At 44.2% G+C, this 18,647-nt stretch overlaps 1 protein-coding gene across 1 annotated transcript in view; it reads left to right on the top strand.

The window, feature by feature from the left end:
- Positions 1-16,383, top strand: part of THBS4 (thrombospondin 4) — a 40,294-nt gene extending 23,911 nt beyond the window's left edge. The window contains exons 13-22 of the mRNA XM_072137600.1: positions 5,224-5,383; positions 5,507-5,625; positions 6,276-6,328; positions 9,450-9,643; positions 10,686-10,864; positions 10,970-11,018; positions 12,213-12,409; positions 14,393-14,565; positions 14,665-14,804; positions 16,170-16,383. Coding sequence (XP_071993701.1) covers positions 5,224-5,383; positions 5,507-5,625; positions 6,276-6,328; positions 9,450-9,643; positions 10,686-10,864; positions 10,970-11,018; positions 12,213-12,409; positions 14,393-14,565; positions 14,665-14,804; positions 16,170-16,222 — 1,317 coding nt within the window. The 3' untranslated portion in view covers positions 16,223-16,383. The remainder of the gene's footprint in view (positions 1-5,223; positions 5,384-5,506; positions 5,626-6,275; positions 6,329-9,449; positions 9,644-10,685; positions 10,865-10,969; positions 11,019-12,212; positions 12,410-14,392; positions 14,566-14,664; positions 14,805-16,169) is intronic.
- Positions 16,384-18,647: the final 2,264 nt, after the last annotated feature.

Here is an 18,647-nt window from a genome sequence, read left to right as displayed (position 1 = left end):
GTGATAAGTATTCAGCCCCCGGTGATAAGTATTCAGCCCCGGTGATAAGTATTCAGCCCCTGGTGATAAGTATTCATCCCCCGGTGATAAGTATTCATCCGCCTGGTGATAAGTATTCAGCCCCTGGTGATAAGTATTCATCCCCTGGTGATAAGTATTCAGCCCCTGGTGATAACTATTCAGCCCCCGGTGATAAGTATTCAGCCCCGGTGATAAGTATTCATCCCCTGGTGATAAGTATTCAGCCCCTGGTGATAAGTATTCAGCCCCTGGTGATAAGTATTCAGCCCCTGGTGATAACTATTCAGCCCCCGGTGATAAGTATTCATCTCCTGGTGATAAGTATTCATCCCCTGGTGATAAGTATTCATCTCCTGGTGATAAGTATGCAGCCCCCGGTGATAAGTATTCGGCCCCTGGTGATAAGTATTCGACCCCTGGTGATGAGTATTCAGGCCCTGGTGATGAGTATTCAGGCCCTGGTGATGAGTATTCAGCCCCCGGTGATAAGTATTCAGCCCCTGGTGATAACTATTCAGCCCCCGGTGATAAGTATTCAGCCCCTGGTGATAAGTATTCAGCCCCCGGTGATAAGTATTCAGCGCCCAGTGATAAGTATACAGCCCCCGGTGATAAGTATACAGCCCCCGGTGATAAGTATACAGCCCCCGGTGATAAGTATTCAGGCCCCGGTGATAAGTATACAGCCCCCGGTGATAAGTATTCAGGCCCCAGTGATAAGTATTCAGCCCCCAGTGATAAGTATTCAGCCCCCGGTGATAAGTATTCAGCCCACGGTGATAAGTATTCAGCCCCCAGTGATAAGTATTCAGCCCCCGGTGATAAGTATTCATCCCCCGGTGATAAGTATTCAGCCCCCGGTGATAAGTATTCAGCCCCTGGTGATAAGTATTCAGCCCCTGGTGATAAGTATTCAGCCCCCGGTGATAAGTATTCAGCCCCTGGTGATAAGTATTCAGCCCCCGGTGATAAGTATTCAGCCCCTGGTGATAAGTATTCAGCCCCCGGTGATAAGTATCCAGCCCCCGGTGATAAGTATCCAGCCCCTTTGCTCAGTGTTGAGTAGAAGAAGCTTTGGAGCTGGTACAGCCAGGAGTCTTCTTGGGAAGATGCAACAAGTTTCTTACACCTGGATTTGCAGATCCTCTGCCTCTTCCTTGCAGTTCCTCTCCAGGTTCCTCAGGTTGGATGGTAAACATTGGTGAGAGACATTCTCAGGTCTCTCCAGGGATGCTAATTTGGGTTTAGGTCCGGGTTCTGGTCGGGCCAGTCACTCCTATGTTATTTTAGCTGTGTGATTAGGGTCATTGTCTTGTTGGAAGGTGAACCATCGGCCCAGTCTGAGGTCCAGAGCACTCTGTAAGAGGTTTTCATCCAGGATATCTCTGTACTTAACCGCATTCATCTTTCCTTCAATTACAGCCATTGGTCCTGTCCCTGCCCCCATTGCATGATGCTGACACCACCATGTGTCACTGCTGGGATTGTATTTGGCAGGTGAAGAGCTGGGCCTGGTTTTCTACACACATACCTCTTAGAATTAACACCAAAAAGTTCAATCTTTGTCTCATCAGACCAGAGAATCTTATTTCTCATAGTCTGGGAGTCCTTCATATGTTTTTTGCAAACTGTATGCAGCTTTCATATGTCTTGCACTGAGGAGAGGCTTCCACTCAGCCATAAACCCCCTCTGGAAGAGCTGTGGTCATCCTATACTTCTTCCATTTAGAGATGATGGAGGCCACTGTTCTCTTAGGAACCTTGAGTGCCGCAGAATTTCTTTTGTAACCTTGTCCAGATCTGTGCCTTGCTACAATGTGATATTCCAGGTATTCTTATTAATGAATTATCAAAAATATCTACATTTTCGTTTTTTCTGCCAAGATGGGGTGCAGAGTGTACATTACTAAGCCCAAAAAATAACTTTTTTGATCTTACCATGTGGCTGCAATCAAAGAAAGAGTGGAAAATTTAAAGGGGTCTGAATACTTTCCATACCCAATGTATATACGTCATGGAGCGTTAGGAGGTAAAAGAGGACCTGTCAGGTCGACTTGGGACCCTAAAGCAACTAAAGGGCCTCATGAGATCTTTCCATGGGTACAATGTAAAAAAAGACAAACATTTTATACTCACCTACATTTGAGTCCGATGGGGCACAATGGACTCGCATCTGAAGATCTTGGTGCCGATGTCTGATTCTGGTTAATACCAAGTGCTTCGGACCAAGATGTTTGTTTTTTAATGTGCCTACGGAAGGAACTCTGTGAGATTTGGGACACTAAACCACCAGCCATAATGACCTGTGGGCAGGGCCGGTTCTAGACAAAGTGGGGCCCTGGGCAAAACAAAAAGTGGGGCCCCAAAATAAAACTATTTTATGACCAGTCACAGTCAGTAAGAGGCTCCCTATAGTATGGTAAAACAAACTGTAATATAGGAGAATTTTATAGGAGATAGATGATAGGGAGATTTATGGGCAGCATGGTGGCTCCGTGATTAGCACTACAGCCTTACAGCGCTGGTCAACATCTGCAAAGATTTTGTATGTTCTCTCTGTGTCTGCGTGGGTTTCCTCCGGGTCCTCTGGTTTCCTCCCACACTCCAAAAAATTACTGGTAGGTTGATTACACTGTGAGACCTATTGGGGACAGGGACCAATATTTTCTGAAAGCAGACACTTGCCCGATTTTCAAAATTGCATCAAACAGTTTATAGACAGAGGCGCCTGCATGCAATTTTGATTCAAACTGAAACATTTTATAAAAAATACTTAAAATTTGACTTTGATGGCAAAAAATGTTCTCCAAACAGAAAACATTTACCTTCACATCTCCTAAATGTAATACATGGACATGTGTAGAGTTCACAAATGTGCCCTATTGATATGTTCACATAATATCACTAAAACTCTAATAACTAGATATCTGCTTTTCAGCTAGACAGTCACAACCTGCAAAATATATCAATAAAACAGAATAAAAAGTAAAGGCGCCATAAAACCTATAGAATTTTGAAAGCAGACAACCAGGCGATGCATTTAGCAATTAACATTTAAAATTTCCTCTAAAATATGTACAAATCCAGATACTTATATAAAGAAAATATACTTTCCTAAAACAGTAAGATGTGAGGAGACCATACATACCCCCATGTGTATATTCACCAAAATATGCAGCAAATGGAACTGCAGAAAATTCACACAGATGTATCATTGTCTGTTCCTTAGACAATGGTAACCCAAATAAATAACTATATATCCATAAACCTCTCTAATGAGATAATAAAAGTCACGTTTAGATGTGCGCCATTGTATTAGCCGCACAATAACAGAACCCTCCGCGCTTCATAAGAATGAGAGTGAGAACCTCAGAACATGGGTGTAAATAATGGAGGATGGTGTGAAATAAAAACTTTATTCCAGAACATGTGTGTGTTTTTGGTGTTACATATAACTTTATGGACATGTTCTGGTCGCGGTGTAGTCACATTAGGCGAAGAGGATCGAATGTTCATCGTATCAGTCAATTTTCCCAACACTAAAAGACAATCACAAAATAAAAGGGAATAAGAGAGAAAGGGCCACATTTATCACTTTTGTGCGCCTAAGTGTAGTAGTTGCGCCTAAATTCTGGCACACAAGCTACAACCATCTGTGATAAGTATATTTTCTGCCTCTTATTAATCATTTTACTTTAACACAGTTTAGGCGCAATTTTGGTGCAGTTTAGGCGCAATGTTAGATTCGGGCACTTACATGTGATCCTGCTACAAGCTCCTCTCTGCTTCTCCCACAGCCCAGAATGAAGATAACACTCACAGCAGCACCCAGGTGTGTGACACCCAGCACCCAGTGACCTCCTCAGCAGGGGCTTCTCCTGGAGGGGATCACCCAGTGCTGATCTTCTGCTGCACCCCTGTAATTCTGCACATTAACCCCCTCAGACACACTGGTGATACTGTGCAGAATTACACGGGGGACACTTGTCTGTGATATCTGCAACATTCTGCAAACTTCTCTTGCTCTTGCTGTGAGCTCAGGAGTCTGCAGAATGTTTTGTAAATAGAAGGTGATGAACTGTAAATAGAGTCTGCAACTCCTGTCTGTATTAAATGTTCTAGTGTCTGCAGAGTATCTCATGTCTGTATGATCTGTTCTAGTGTCTGCAGTGTCTGGCTGAGCTTTGCTGCTAGAAATTAGCTGTTTTGCAAAGGGGCTCAGTGCTTACTTCTCAGTTAACGCCACCTTCGGGTTGGAGTGTTTTTGCGCCCGTTTTTGCACCTAAATGAAAAGTCACAAGTGATGAATATCATTAGGCACTGGATTGCTAGGATAAATGAGGGAAAGCTGGTTATTTTAGCTGCACAGCTAGTTTGACGTTTAGTCGCAAAAATGGCGCAAAAACGGTGCGCCTGAATGAAAAGGCGCAAAAACAACAGAAAAAAACGATTGAGACATTTGGCCCAAAGTGTGTTCTTAGATAGTTCTGCATAGAGAAGGGTTAAAAACATGAATATTAGTTGATATTATTCCTTCTCAAAATAAAGTGAATATTTCCATTATCTGTGTGGTGCAGCAAATTCTCCCTGCAGCCTGATGGCTAAGAATCTGGATGGCGGGGGTACATTCAGGGGGCTGTATCTCTGGGTCTGTGACACATAGAATCTCACTTCTTTTTTCATATGAAAGAAGAGAGTCTCCTCTTTTATATGAATCTAAATATGTGTTTCTAAGTTTTAGGAAAACGGAGATATTAACTGTTAAACTGCCGTTGGGAGTGATTTTTATATATAAAAATGGCACCTGATATTCTCACTTTAAACCTGAATATCTCTGGATCCATAGCACCTAGAAACAAAATTCAAGATTCATTTGAAAGAAGAGATTCTCCCCTTTCAGGGGGCCCTGGGCAATTGCCACATTTGCCTACCCATAGCGCCGGCCCTGCCTGTGGGAGGTTTAGTGTCCCAGGTCAAGGCCAACATATACCACTCCAAGCTAACCCACCACAGTCATGGTTAGAACAAGGAGACCATAGGGTACCCGTAGCGGTCCTATTGGACAAAAAGGGAGCAGTATATTGCAGGCTCTTGGAACCGTTGCCAGTTGTATTTGTGCTACAATAATCGCTGACTATTCGGCAAATATTCATGGAAAGTAAAACCACATTGCTAATTTTAATATGTTTCAAAATCTTTTAGGATAACTGCGTACTGGTGGCCAATATTAACCAGAAAAATAGCGATCAGGACATATTTGGAGACGCTTGTGACAATTGCAGATTCAAACTGAATAATGACCAGCGAGACACAGACAATGACGGGGAAGGGGACGCCTGTGATGATGATATGGATGGAGATGGTAAGTAGATGATGTCTAGAACTGGAACTTGTTTTACAGTATAATACAGTATAATTGTAATATAACAGAACATACACCGCTACATGGGTATAAAGTAAGTAACCCTATGCATTTTGATAAAAGGTATCAAAAACTTCCTAGACAACTGTCAGCGTGTCCCTAACATAGACCAGAAGGACAAGGATGGAGATGGTGTTGGTGATGCCTGTGACAGCTGCCCTGATATTATTAATCCAAATCAGGTTAGTAATGATTGGGCGGAAGAACGTGGGTAATATAACTACATAAAGAATGTTTTTGACCCAATAAAGCCAAGAGCGTATCATGGTCCCTAACAGGCTCTGCATACATTGATAATACCAGTAAATATAAGAACCCTTGTTATATAGGGTTTAGCCTTTATTCACTAGATTTAGTTAGGAAATTAGTCTCCTGCACCTATTTAGTTAGCCTGGTGTCCACTGATTTTGTACCACAGTATTTGATGCCGAATGGTTATAAGGACCTCATTCCACCTAATATACATTCACTATCAGTTTTCTGTTCACATGAATATGATTTCCTTTAATCTTTTAGGATCCATATTTTGTCATTCAAAGGGCAATAGAAAACTATCTTGAAAAATAACCCAACAGGGAATATTCTTATCTCATTTTTATGTCACTGCTTACATTGCAAAGTTCTGAAATGATCATCTTTCATATCAGTCTCTTTTGTAGGAAACTCAAACTCTTAGAGATCATACAAACTATATGCTGATTTATGTCCCAGTATCGCAGTGCAACAGTGTTGACCCCTGAGCCAACAGACTGGTCATATATTACCTGTATCATTCTATCTTTGTGACTGTGGCAGGGTATTGGTTTTCATATTTCTCCTCTTGTCTTCACAGTCAGACATTGATAATGACCTGGTGGGAGATTCCTGTGACACTAACCAGGACAGGTATGGTATAATTCTCATCACAGTTATATATGTATCACATATTATCACAGTTATTACATGTCGGAAACCCTTTTATTATCTAGTACCTGACTATTTTTATTCTGGGACATACACAGGCAGAAGTCATGCATCCTAAATCACCAACATAATTATATTTTTTTTAAAAAGTAGACTAAGGCCCCTTATACATGAGTAGGGGCCGGATGTTCCAGTCAGCACATGCTGCAAGTTTGATGTGAGTTGGATGCATAATACTCAAATCTCATACCTACCAACCTTTCTAGTTCCAGCGGGATATCCCAATTTTCAGGCTCTGTCCCACCAGGCATGTGCCAGGACATAAGAGGAGGAACTGCTGGGGGTCACTATAAGAGGAGGAGCTGCTGGGGGACACTATAAGAGGAGGAGCTGCTATGGGGCACTATAAGAGGAGGAGCTGCTGGGGGGCACTATAAGAGGAGGAGCTGCTATGGGGCACTATAAGAGAAGGAGCTGCTATGGGGCACTATAAGAGGAGGAGCTGCTGGGGGGCACTATAAGAGGAGGAGCTGCTATGGGGCACTATAAGAGGAGGAGCTGCTGGGGGACACTATAAGAGGAGGAGCTGCTGGGGGGCACTATAAGAGGAGGAGCTGCTGGGGGCACTATAAGAGGAGGAGCTGCTGGGAGTAACTATAAGAGGAGGAGCTGCTGGGGGACACTATAAGAGGAGGAGCTGCTGGGGGGCACTATAAGAGGAGGAGCTGCTGGGGGCACTATAAGAGGAGGAGCTGCTGGGGGCACTATAAGAGGAGGAGCTGCTGGGGGGCACTATAAGAGGAGGAGCTGCTGGGGGTAACTATAAGAGGAGGAGCTGCTGGGGGACACTATAAGAGAAGGAGCTGCTGGGGGGTACTATAAGAGGAGGAGCTGCTATGGGGCACTATAAGAGGAGGAGCTGCTGGGGGGCACTATAAGAGGAGGAGCTGCTGGGGGGCACTATAAGAGGAGGAGCTGCTGGGGGGCACTATAAGAGGAGGCGCTGCTAGGGGCACTATAAGAGGAGGCGCTGCTGGGGAGGCACTATAAGAGGGGGAGCTACTGGGGGGCTCTATAAGAGGTGGAGCTGCTGGGGGCACTATAAGAGGGGGAACTGCTGGGGGTAACTATAAGAGGAGGATCTCCTGGGGGGCACTATAAGAGGAGGTGCTGCTGGGGGTAACTATAAGAGGAGGTGCTGCTGGGGGGCACTATAAGAGGAGGAGCTGCTATGGGGCACTGTAAGAGGAGGAGCTGCTGGGGGCACTATAAGAGGAGGCGCTGCTAGGGGCACTATAAGAGGAGGCGCTGCTGGGGGGGCACTATAAGAGGAGGAGCTGCTGGGGGGCTCTATAAGAGGTGGAGCTGCTGGGGGGCACTATAAGAGGAGGAGCTGCTGGGGGCACTATAAGAAGAGGAGCTGCTGGGGGGGCACTATAAGAGGAGGAGCTGCTGGGGGGCACTATAAGAGGAGGTGCTGCTGGGGGGCACTATAAGAGGAGGAGCTGCTGGGGGGGCACTATAAGAGGAGGAGCTGCTGGGGGGCTCTATAAGAGGTGGAGCTGCTGGGGGGCACTATAAGAGGAGGATCTGCTGGGGGGCACTATAAGAGGAGGATCTTCTGGGGGTAACTATAAGAGGAGGAGCTGCTGGGCGGCACTATAAGAGGAGGAGCTGCTGGGGGGCACTATAAGAGGAGGTGCTGCTGGGGGGCACTATAAGAGGAGGAGCTGCTGGGGGGGCACTATAAGAGGAGGAGCTGCTGGGGGGGGCACTATAAGAGGAGGAGCTGCTGGGGGGGCACTATAAGAGGAGGAGCTGCTGGGGGGCACTATAAGAGGAGGAGCTGCTAGGGGGGGCACTATAAGAGGAGGAGCTGCTGGGGGGCACTATAAGAGGAGGAGCTGCTGGGGGGGCACTATAAGAGGAGGAGCTGCTGGGGGGGCACTATAAGAGGAGGAGCTGCTGGGGGGGGCACTATAAGAGGAGGAGCTGCTGGGGGGCACTATAAGAGGAGGAGCTGCTAGGGGGGGCACTATAAGAGGAGGAGCTGCTGGGGGGCACTATAAGAGGAGGAGCTGCTGGGGGGGCACTATAAGAGGAGGAGCTGCTGGGGGGGCACTATAAGAGGAGGAGCTGCTGGGGGACACTATAAGAGGAGGAGCTGCTGGGGGGCACTATAAGAGGGGGAACTGCTGGGGGGCACTATAAGAGGGGGAACTGCTGGGGGGGCACTATAAGAGGGGGAACTGCTGGGGGGGCACTATAAGAGGGGGAACTGCTGGGGGCACTATAAGAGGAGGAGCTACTGGGGGGCACTATAAGAGGAGGAGCTGCTTTGGCTGTACAATAACAGGGGGGGTTACTGGGGGTGGGGACTACAAGATGAGGAGCTACTTGGGGGCACAGTAAGAGGAGGGTACAATAAGTGGGTGAGCTGTTGGGGGGCACAGTGTGAGGGGGAGCTGCTGGGGGCCTTAATACCGTATGAGGGGGGAGATAGAGGCACTAATGGGAAATTATACTGTGTGATGGTGGAGAAAGCGGAAGAGCAAAAGGCGTGGCTTATGGCAACAAAATGTCTGCGGCGTTTTATGCGCAACACATCTTTTGCCCCTCTTTCTCTCCTGCAGAATTTGGGAGGTTTGCACTGCACTACTCTTCATGCAACACAAATTTCTGCACTGATCCAGCGGTGACAGAAATGTGTTGCATGGCCTATGTTAAAGTGTACCCAAAAAAATGGGGCACTCTGTTGGGACAGTGCAGGGGGCGCGAGATTCATGAAGAACGTGCAACGGAAATCTGGCAATGTACATGCACCGTAGGATCTAACACAAAAATAGCACTTCATAGTACTGGCCACTAGATGGCAGTAAAGTTAAATTATAGTATTTGATTGCTAGTGATTTCAGGACCCACAGCGATCAGCTGATCATAAGTAGGTCCTCAGTTCACTTCAATTGCATGACGAGTAAGGTATTCTTATTTAGTGACTGTATTCAGTGTCTTTTGCCGCACCATGTCTCTCAATTTTTTATTGAAACTTTTTGCTAACTTTTACAGTTATTGTCATTGATCTTCTTATACTACTATTACACAGTGATGGAGATGGCCACCAGGACAGCACAGACAATTGCCCCACAGTCATCAACAGCTCACAGCTGGACACAGATAAGGACGGTCTAGGAGATGAGTGCGATGATGACGATGATAATGATGGAATACCTGATCTTATCCCTCCAGGACCTGACAACTGCAGACTGGTACCCAACCCTGGCCAGGAAGATGACAACAGTATGAAAGCATTGAGATGTTACTCGTTATTATTGTGGATAGTCAAATACATGAGTCACTTGTACAGAGCATTCTGTAAGGAGGGGGGGGGGGTCATTGTCACAAAACGAACAACATCATGATGGATAATAGCTTGGCAAAAGGGTCACTTACTTTCCAATTGAAGTCAACTTTCTTTATGTGTATTGTGTGAATGGGCCAAGTACTCCAAAAACAGGCAAAGTTTTCATACATTCTACTGTGTGGATGGTAGGTGAGGGTCTTAACAGGAGACCACTCTCTATTGATTGCATTATGTGATGTGCTTCATAGGCCATATAGTCCCTTGCTGTGGCTTATCTTACAATGGGGTCATGTACAGTGGGGTCATGTACAGTGGGGTCATGTACAATGTGATCATATACAATATGGTCATATACAATATGGTCATATACAATATGGTCATATACAATGTGGTCATATACAGTGGGGTCATGTACAATGCTCTCATATACAGCGGGGTCATATACAATGTGGGCATATACAGTGGGGTCATATACAGTGGGGTCATATACAATCTGGTATATATAGTGAAGTCATATACAGTGGGGTCATGTACAATGTGGGCATATACAGTGGGGTCATATACAGTGGGGTCATATACAATCTGGTATATATAGTGAAGTCATATACAGTGGGGTCATGTACAATGTTCTCATATACAGTGGGGTCATATACAGTGGGGTCATATACAATCTGGTATATATAGTGAAGTCATATACAGTGGGGTCATGTACAATGCTCTCATATACAGTGGGGTCATATACAATCTGGTATATATAGTGAAGTCATATACAGTGGGGTCATATACAATATGATCATATACAGTGGGGTCATATATAGTGGAACCTCTTTGAGCAGACCAATTGTGCACAAAAAAGTTCTCTTCTCATAGGGGGGGAAGCTTTTCTAGAGTATAATGAGGAGGTTCACAATTATCTAGAAGTTCTCATTACGTGGCATCTCATCTTCTATTATGTGCCATGTCTTTTCCTCTGCTTAGACGATGGAGTTGGAGACATCTGTGAGTCTGACTTTGACCAGGACACAGTTATTGACCGCATTGATGTCTGTCCAGAAAATGCTGAAATCACCCTGACCGACTTTAGAGCCTATCAGACTGTCGTTCTTGACCCTGAGGGAGACGCCCAGATTGATCCCAACTGGATTGTTCTGAACCAGGTGAGAGATTTATGCAGGTGATAAGATGTAATATCAGACATAGTACTTCCACATATCCTGAGCCAAAGACTTATTATTTTATAAAACATTTTCTTTGGTTTACAGGGAATGGAAATTGTTCAGACAATGAACAGTGACCCAGGACTTGCCGTAGGTATGTCATGACCTGTGTTATTTGGGCTGGACAGTGCTGCACAAACCATACCCAGAATTACAACCTGGTCTATTATATGTAGTCATTCACATAACTAGTAACTAGTAGAGACAGGGTCCCATTGCAGACGTCTGAATGGGGTCCCATACCCACTTAAAGAAAATATACATGTTTGTATATTCACACATATTTATACACTCAAATATACACACATTTATGTACTTATATACATACACATAGCACATACACACATTATACATTATACACACAACATAAACATACACACAGTATATACATTACACATATGCATACACCATATACACCCACACATATATAGAGCATATACATATCATATACACACATACATACTATACCATATACAGACATACAGCATATATACTCCCAATACACACCCAATGCCTCCGATTCTGTGGCCCCCTGACACTATGGGCCTCAAAGCACTGTAGTTATGCCCCTGGTCATTCATACAATATTATACAGTGTTATGCTTAAGCTCTGTAATTACAGCACACAATGGAGCTTTATCTGATGGCACATGGAGCTGCATCTGAATGCATGTACCATCATACAATCTTAAAGGGAACCTGTGAGATCGTGCCTACTGCATATACCCTAAATAATAAATTAAACAACACAGTAAATGTGCCACAATGCACATAGGTGCACTGCCCATGCGTCATAGCAAGGGCGGCTAGCACTAACTCACATCGGTACTTTTACTGGTGCATGCGTGGTACACTTATGGAGCCTGCTGGGGACACACAGGCCAGTGCCGAGCTGACAGGTACACCCCGTGCATCTATGATAATTTCAAAATGATCATAAGCACGTGATACTGAGGGGTGGTGTGGAGGAGCCGGAGTCTGAGCGGCCATGAGGAGGTGGGGGAACCTGACTGCAGCCAAGAGATCTCCCGCCTCCTTGACTCAATCTCTAACAGACACAAAGGGGAATAAAAGTAATTTTTTTCAAGAGCGCTGCAACATAGAGGATTGACCCAACAAGGGTTGCAGCACATTTAATGTGTTGTAATATTTGTGGTTTATGCAGCATGTAGGAGGTGACAGGTTTATGTCTGAGGCCTAAAATATCCCAGAAGAACTGCAGCTCCATTACTTCTCCACTCATCACTGGAGTATTAGCTTCATCGATGTCACATTTTCTTTTCTCTAGGCTATACCGCTTTTAATGGCGTTGACTTTGAAGGAACTTTCCATGTGAATACGGTAACAGATGACGATTACGCCGGGTTCATTTTTGGTTATCAGGACAGCTCCAGTTTCTATGTAGTAATGTGGAAGCAGACGGAGCAGACATACTGGCAGGCCACTCCATTCCGGGCTGTCGCAGAACCTGGCATTCAGCTAAAGGTAATCTTACAACCTACATCATGTACCTACCTGTATTCTGTTACTTTTATATTACTATATGTGATATACGTCTTAGAGACATTATAGTTTAGATTTTCTACCATCTGATCCACTGCACGTTTCTAAAGAATTCAGCCCGGACATCTTTTTATGATTAGACTGCTGGAATATTTCCTGGCTCTGTCTCGCTAGTTATTCCAGTTGCGCTGGAGATGTGCGAGGTCAGCTCCTGGTAAGTTTCCATCTTATGTATTCAGTAGATGGAAGGTGTGTACAGTGTGCACATCATTCCAGAGCAATGAGCCTCACATGGAAACCATCCCTCGGTAACAGAAGGGTGAAGTCATCCTTGTCTTCTAGCACATAGTTCATCAAAGTAAGATGGTGCGTACCATGCACCCTGAGGAGATCTTATATCATCAATAATATTCTGCATACTGTATACTACAATTGTACAAAATCTTGATGATCCAAGAAAACATTACACTGTGATCTTTTTGATCCGTTTGGGACCTACTTCTACTGGTAGAAGAGGCATGGATCATAGTTTGGTATCTTTACCTTCCTTGCCCAACAGTGGGTCACAGTGTACAATAAGCAATTAGACAGGACATGCATGTATGAATTTGGGAGATGAAGTTAGACTTAATTAAAGTATTAATAAGTTGGGTAAATCCAGTGTTGCACTGAAGCATCAGAGGATTCCCAACATGACTAGGTTCTAACCCAACATTGATGGGCTCGAGACACCATCAGAAGACAACAAAGTTTGGAGGCTACTATGGTCTTGATAAAGGATGGGTCCACAAAAACTGGGTGAAAGTTTAGTAAGGGAATATATTTTGAGTTGTTCCACAGCCGTTATTGAAATAAAGAAGGATACAAATTATTTCTCCTGAAAGTAATCAAAGTTCTCACCTATCTGTAGACACTTGTTCTTGAGGTTTCTGACCCTTTTCATTACATAGCAGGGTATTCTCTGCTCTGCTGAGAAATTTGGCTTAAAGGGGTTGTCCACTTTCAGCAAATATTTGATATGATTTGTGTAAGGAAAAGTTATACAATTGTCCAATATACTTTCTATATCAATATCTCGTGGTTTCCTAGATCTCTGCTTGCAGTCCTGCTATAAAAGCTTTATATTTTTACTTCTGTGGATAGAAATCTGTCCATGTGATGCAATGGAGGTGCAGGTACAGGTTCCGCTATTATCACACAGCTCCTATTACTCTCTGTGATAATAACAGCTTGTGCACATGCATGTCCGTCACATCACATGGACAGATTTCTATCCACTGGAAGTAAACAAAGAAGAAGCTTTCTATAGGATGACAGCAAGCAGAGATGTGGAAAACCACAAGGAATTGATACAGAAAGTGTATTGGAAACTTGTATAACTTTTACTTACACAAACCATATCAAATATTTTCTGAAATATTAATAATAGGTCTTTTATCTAAAGTGGAGAGTCACCATGAAGATAACCTCAGCTTAATGGATGCAGCATGTCCAGGCACTAATAGCTGTTATTTTTAATGACCTCTGTGCAATGCTTCTGTCTCCAGTTGTATCACTGTAGAAAAACTGAACACCGGCTAACAGGTTTTCCTGGCGATTGCATTGGGACACCCTACAATCATCTGATTGTTGGGCAACAGTTATATCAAAACACATTGTCCACGGAGGAGAACACCTTTGTGAATTTCTCCCTTAAAACATTTAGAGACAAATAATCTTTAATAGTTACCCAGAGCTACCAACTTTCATTTCTTCCATCCCTTCACAGATGGATGAAGATAGACTGATGACCGTAAGCTCTTGTGAGCAGGGCCCTCACTCCTATTGTTCCATACGAATGTTTGTACTCTGTAATGTAATATTATATTTGTATATGTCCCCTATGATTTGTAAAGAACTACAGATGGAGTTATATAAGAAAAGATTATCATTAGTCATCAAGTTCTGAAATTTGTGCCCCTTTAGGCTGTGAAGTCCAAGACAGGTCCTGGAGAACATCTACGGAACTCTTTATGGCACACTGGGGACACCAATGACCAAGTCAGGCTCTTATGGAAAGACCCCAGAAATGTAGGCTGGAAAGACAAGGTGTCTTACCGATGGTTCCTTCAGCACAGGCCTCAGGTTGGATACATTAGGTGAGTATATCCAGTAGGTTGTACTTCTTTGTGTAAGAATAGTGTATTTTATGTTGGCCCAACCAGCCCAATACTTTACTTATGATGATACAATTTCAGGGCAAGGTTCTATGAGGGAAGTGAACTGGTAGCCGATTCCGGAGTCACAGTGGATACCACTATGCGAGGAGGAAGACTCGGAGTGTTCTGCTTCTCACAGGAAAACATTATCTGGTCCAACCTCAAGTATCGTTGCAATGGTAAATTATCCATATTTCTTAACAATAACCGAATTACAATGCAAAATTAAAATACAACTTCTACATTAGAACCTCTACTATAAATGTACTGACCTTTATAATAAGACTAATAGTGGGGGCAGCGTAGGACAGAATAGGCGGCATTAGAAAATGAAAAACCGTGCTTTCCACAATATAGAGAAGAAGGTACTCCCCGATGAAGTAGATCGTAGTCGACATCGGTGAGCGCTGTCTTCTCTATATTGTGGACTTGCATGCTCAAGGGCTTTGCGTGCACCCGCCAGTTGATCCCATATACCTGCCTTCACGGGTGTCATAGTGTCCCGGATGGTCTACCGTTGGGTGGTGTGGTGGAGGGTGGTGCCGGCAGTCTGCCGTTCTTATTCTCAGAAAAAAAGGGCTTTGCTTTGAAGTTTTCTATTTCAGCAATGGGTTTCTTTGTCTGGGCAGCTGATAATATTGTAGCTGCTTATTATATAGGAATATTCTCACTACCTCAAAGGTGGTTGTAGCAGGGTATTGGCATTGGAGAGAACAATTGGAGTTATTGCATTGTACACAAAGGTAAACCATAGGTGTGGAGGATATGCCAGTGGATCCAGTGTGTCCAACTGAAGGGTCATACAGATTATATATTAAAGAGGTTGTCGAGTATGAACACATTTCTGGCGACGTTGGTGGGGTGATGTACCCCCATCTCCAGTCCACCATGGTTGCTTACTTCATTACTGGTCTCTGTATGTATCCAGAAACTGTGATGGCGATGTAATGTTAACGGGATTAATGTGCTGCAATCTTTCACAAGCCTCAGCGTTATTCCGCTGAGGCCAGTGAAAGGTTGAAATGATCTTGTCCCATCTATGTGATGTCACCACAGTTTTTTGTATACAAACAAACACTTGACATGGTGGGAGCGGACACTGAGTATCAATAGAGTTTTCCTTCAAATGACCCATTGTCATCTACAAGTTTTTGATTTTAATGCTAAAAAAAATTTATGATCTTTTATCAATTTTAGGGCTTTCTGTTACTAATACAAAGAACCCAGTGACATCCGAACTAAAGGGAAAAATTGTGATTCTTATGTTCAACAATTCATTGAGATCCTGTCAGGGGTGTCAGGCAAATGTCTCATCGGTCATTGGTGTCATCTTTAATCATTGTGAGACCAGGTTTTTTGGGTTTGACGGACTTGGATGTGAACATGGGTCATTATTTTACAAGCTTGCACATACCGGAGAACTTATTGTTCCATCTACATACGTAATAGCACTAAATATTTCATTTTTCAGAAATATAATTGCTCTTGTCTACTCCTGCCAGTAGAGGATCAGGAGATAATGTGTTTTTCCTCTTCATTTCCAGACACCATCCCTGAGGACTTCCAGGCTTTTCAAGCTCGACAGTTTGTAAGTTAAAGGAGCAGATCGCGATAGAAGAAGTTTATTTTTTTGTTTCGCTGTAATCTCATTTTTATTGTGGATAAGGAAACCATCTCTGATGTAACAAAGTTCTTTTTATACCTACTGTACATGAATGTATGTGAAATGAAACGGATACAATAAACAATTAAAAGAAAGCGACACTTTTGGACCTTTATTTTTAATGCCTTATGGGAACCACATACAATGAGAAGGGAATCTGTCAGCAGTTTTGACCATACAAAACTGCAGGCAGTGTTAGGTATTATCACTGGAGATCTGTGTTACCATATGCAACATCCGTCAATGGGGCTTAGCCTTTCTTCAGTGGTTGTAGACAGCCGGGGCGCCAGAATACCGGAGTGGCCGGCTTATGCGGCCTAGGGCACGCTATGGTCAAGGTGCTTGGTACTGGAACCGTAGGATGGGCCTACAGCCTGGCAGGTCTCCAGCAGGTGGTGTGTGCAAGAAATATAGAGGGATAGGCTTCTGAAAGAGGTTTCTCCCTGGAGCAATCCCCGAGGTGTATATGGGAATCCCTGAGTGATGGAGGATGGGGAGCCCGTGATGATGAAGCAGCCTGATCCAGGGATTACATAGAGGCACATTGTGCAAATCAACTGACAGTTCTTTAGTTGAACTTCAACATCAGGCAACAGCCTAACATCAACAGCAGGTTCAACAGGCTGGAAAGCTGCTAGGAGATAGCTGGTTGATCACAGACTGGATAGTAGCTGGGCTGGGCTGGTAGATGGAGCCAAGTCTAGACAGTGGATCTCTCCTCTGGGGCTTAGTCTCCTGACTTGCCCAAGGTGTCAGGTAGCTGGCCTGAGACACCTCTGCTTCCTGGTAGTGTATCTGGAGGTCAGCTCTGCAGGAGCTGCACACTGGACTTGCTTCTCCAATGCTGACTAAACCCTCAGACCCTGTGCTCCCGCCCACTAGAGGTTTTTATACTCCCCTAGTGAGGTGGCCGTACTCTCCAATAAGCCTTCAGCCTGCTTTATAATAACAACACATGATTATCAGTCTCCCTAGGCAGTTCCAAACAGCTTCCTGTGCATCAACAGGGTTGTTGCACATACTTTTGTGTGTGATTGTAGCAGCAGGATGGTGAAATTGCATATTTCAGGATTGTAGTTGAACATGTAGCACTGGAGTAGTGCCCTCTTGCTGCTGTGATCTTTGATATCTGCATTCAAATGTCTTCCCAGATTCTCCACTCTGCTATAATATCTAACCAGAAACCTGCAACAATTGTGACTCAGATCTGTGATGTGAGACCCCACACAGGAATGCACTAAGTCCAACTAAAATCATTGAATATAAATGTCTTTTTCACAGTCCTGCAGCTACAAAAACACAACCAAATGGTTACACTGATCTCCAGGGCCAAGGATTTTGAAACAAGACATTTTCAATGTCAGCAGAATAACTTATTTACTTGTCCAAAAGCCTTAAATAAGGTTGGTGAATGGTGGGTAACTCAGTAGGTATAAGAGATTGCCACCAGAATTGCAGGACACTTGCCTATTGTGAAAACGCCCAGCTGACACTTGGGGAATGACTTACACTCACCGGCTACTTTATTAGGTACACCTGTCCAACTGCTCGTTAACACTTAATTTCTAATCAGCCAATCACATGGCGGCAACTCAGTGCATTTAGGCATGTAGACATGGTCAAGACAATCTCCTGCAGTTCAAACCGAGCATCAGTATGGGGAAGAAAGGTGATTTGAGGCCTTTGAACGTGGCATGGTTGTTGGTACCAGAAGGGCTGGTCTGAGTATTTCAGAAACTGCTGATCTACTGGGATTTTCACGCACAACCATCTCTAGGGTTTACAGAGAATGGTCCGAAAAAGAAAAAACTTCCAGTGAGCGGCAGTTCTGTGGGCGGAAATGCCTAGTTGATGCCAGAGGTCAGAGGAGAATGGGCAGACTGGTTCGAGCTGATAGAAAGGCAACAGTGACTCAAATCGCCACCCGTTACAACCAAGGTAGGCAGAAGAGCATCTCTGAACGCACAGTACGTCGAACTTTGAGGCAGATGGGCTACAGCAGCAGAAGACCACACCGGGTGCCGCTCCTTTCAGCTAAGAACAGGAAACTGAGGCTACAATTTGCACAAGCTCATCGAAATTGGACAGTAGATGATTGGAAAAACGTTTCCTGGTCTGATGAGTCTCAATTTCTGCTGCGACATTCGGATGGTAGGGTCAGAATTTGGCGTCAACAACATGAAAGCATGAATCCATCCTGCCTTGTATCATTGGTTCAGGTTGGTGGTGGTGGTGTCATGGTGTGGGGAATATTTTCTTGGCACTCTTTGGGCCCCTTGGTACCAATTGAGCATCGTTGCAATGCCACAGCCTACCTGAGTATTGTTGCTGACCACGTCCATCCCTTTATGACCACAAT

This window comes from Engystomops pustulosus, chromosome 1 (assembly GCF_040894005.1).
Source record: "Engystomops pustulosus chromosome 1, aEngPut4.maternal, whole genome shotgun sequence".
Lineage (NCBI taxonomy): Eukaryota > Metazoa > Chordata > Amphibia > Anura > Leptodactylidae > Engystomops > Engystomops pustulosus.
The sequence above is the reverse complement of the archived record's forward strand: the minus strand, read 5'-3'. Positions and strand labels throughout refer to the sequence as shown.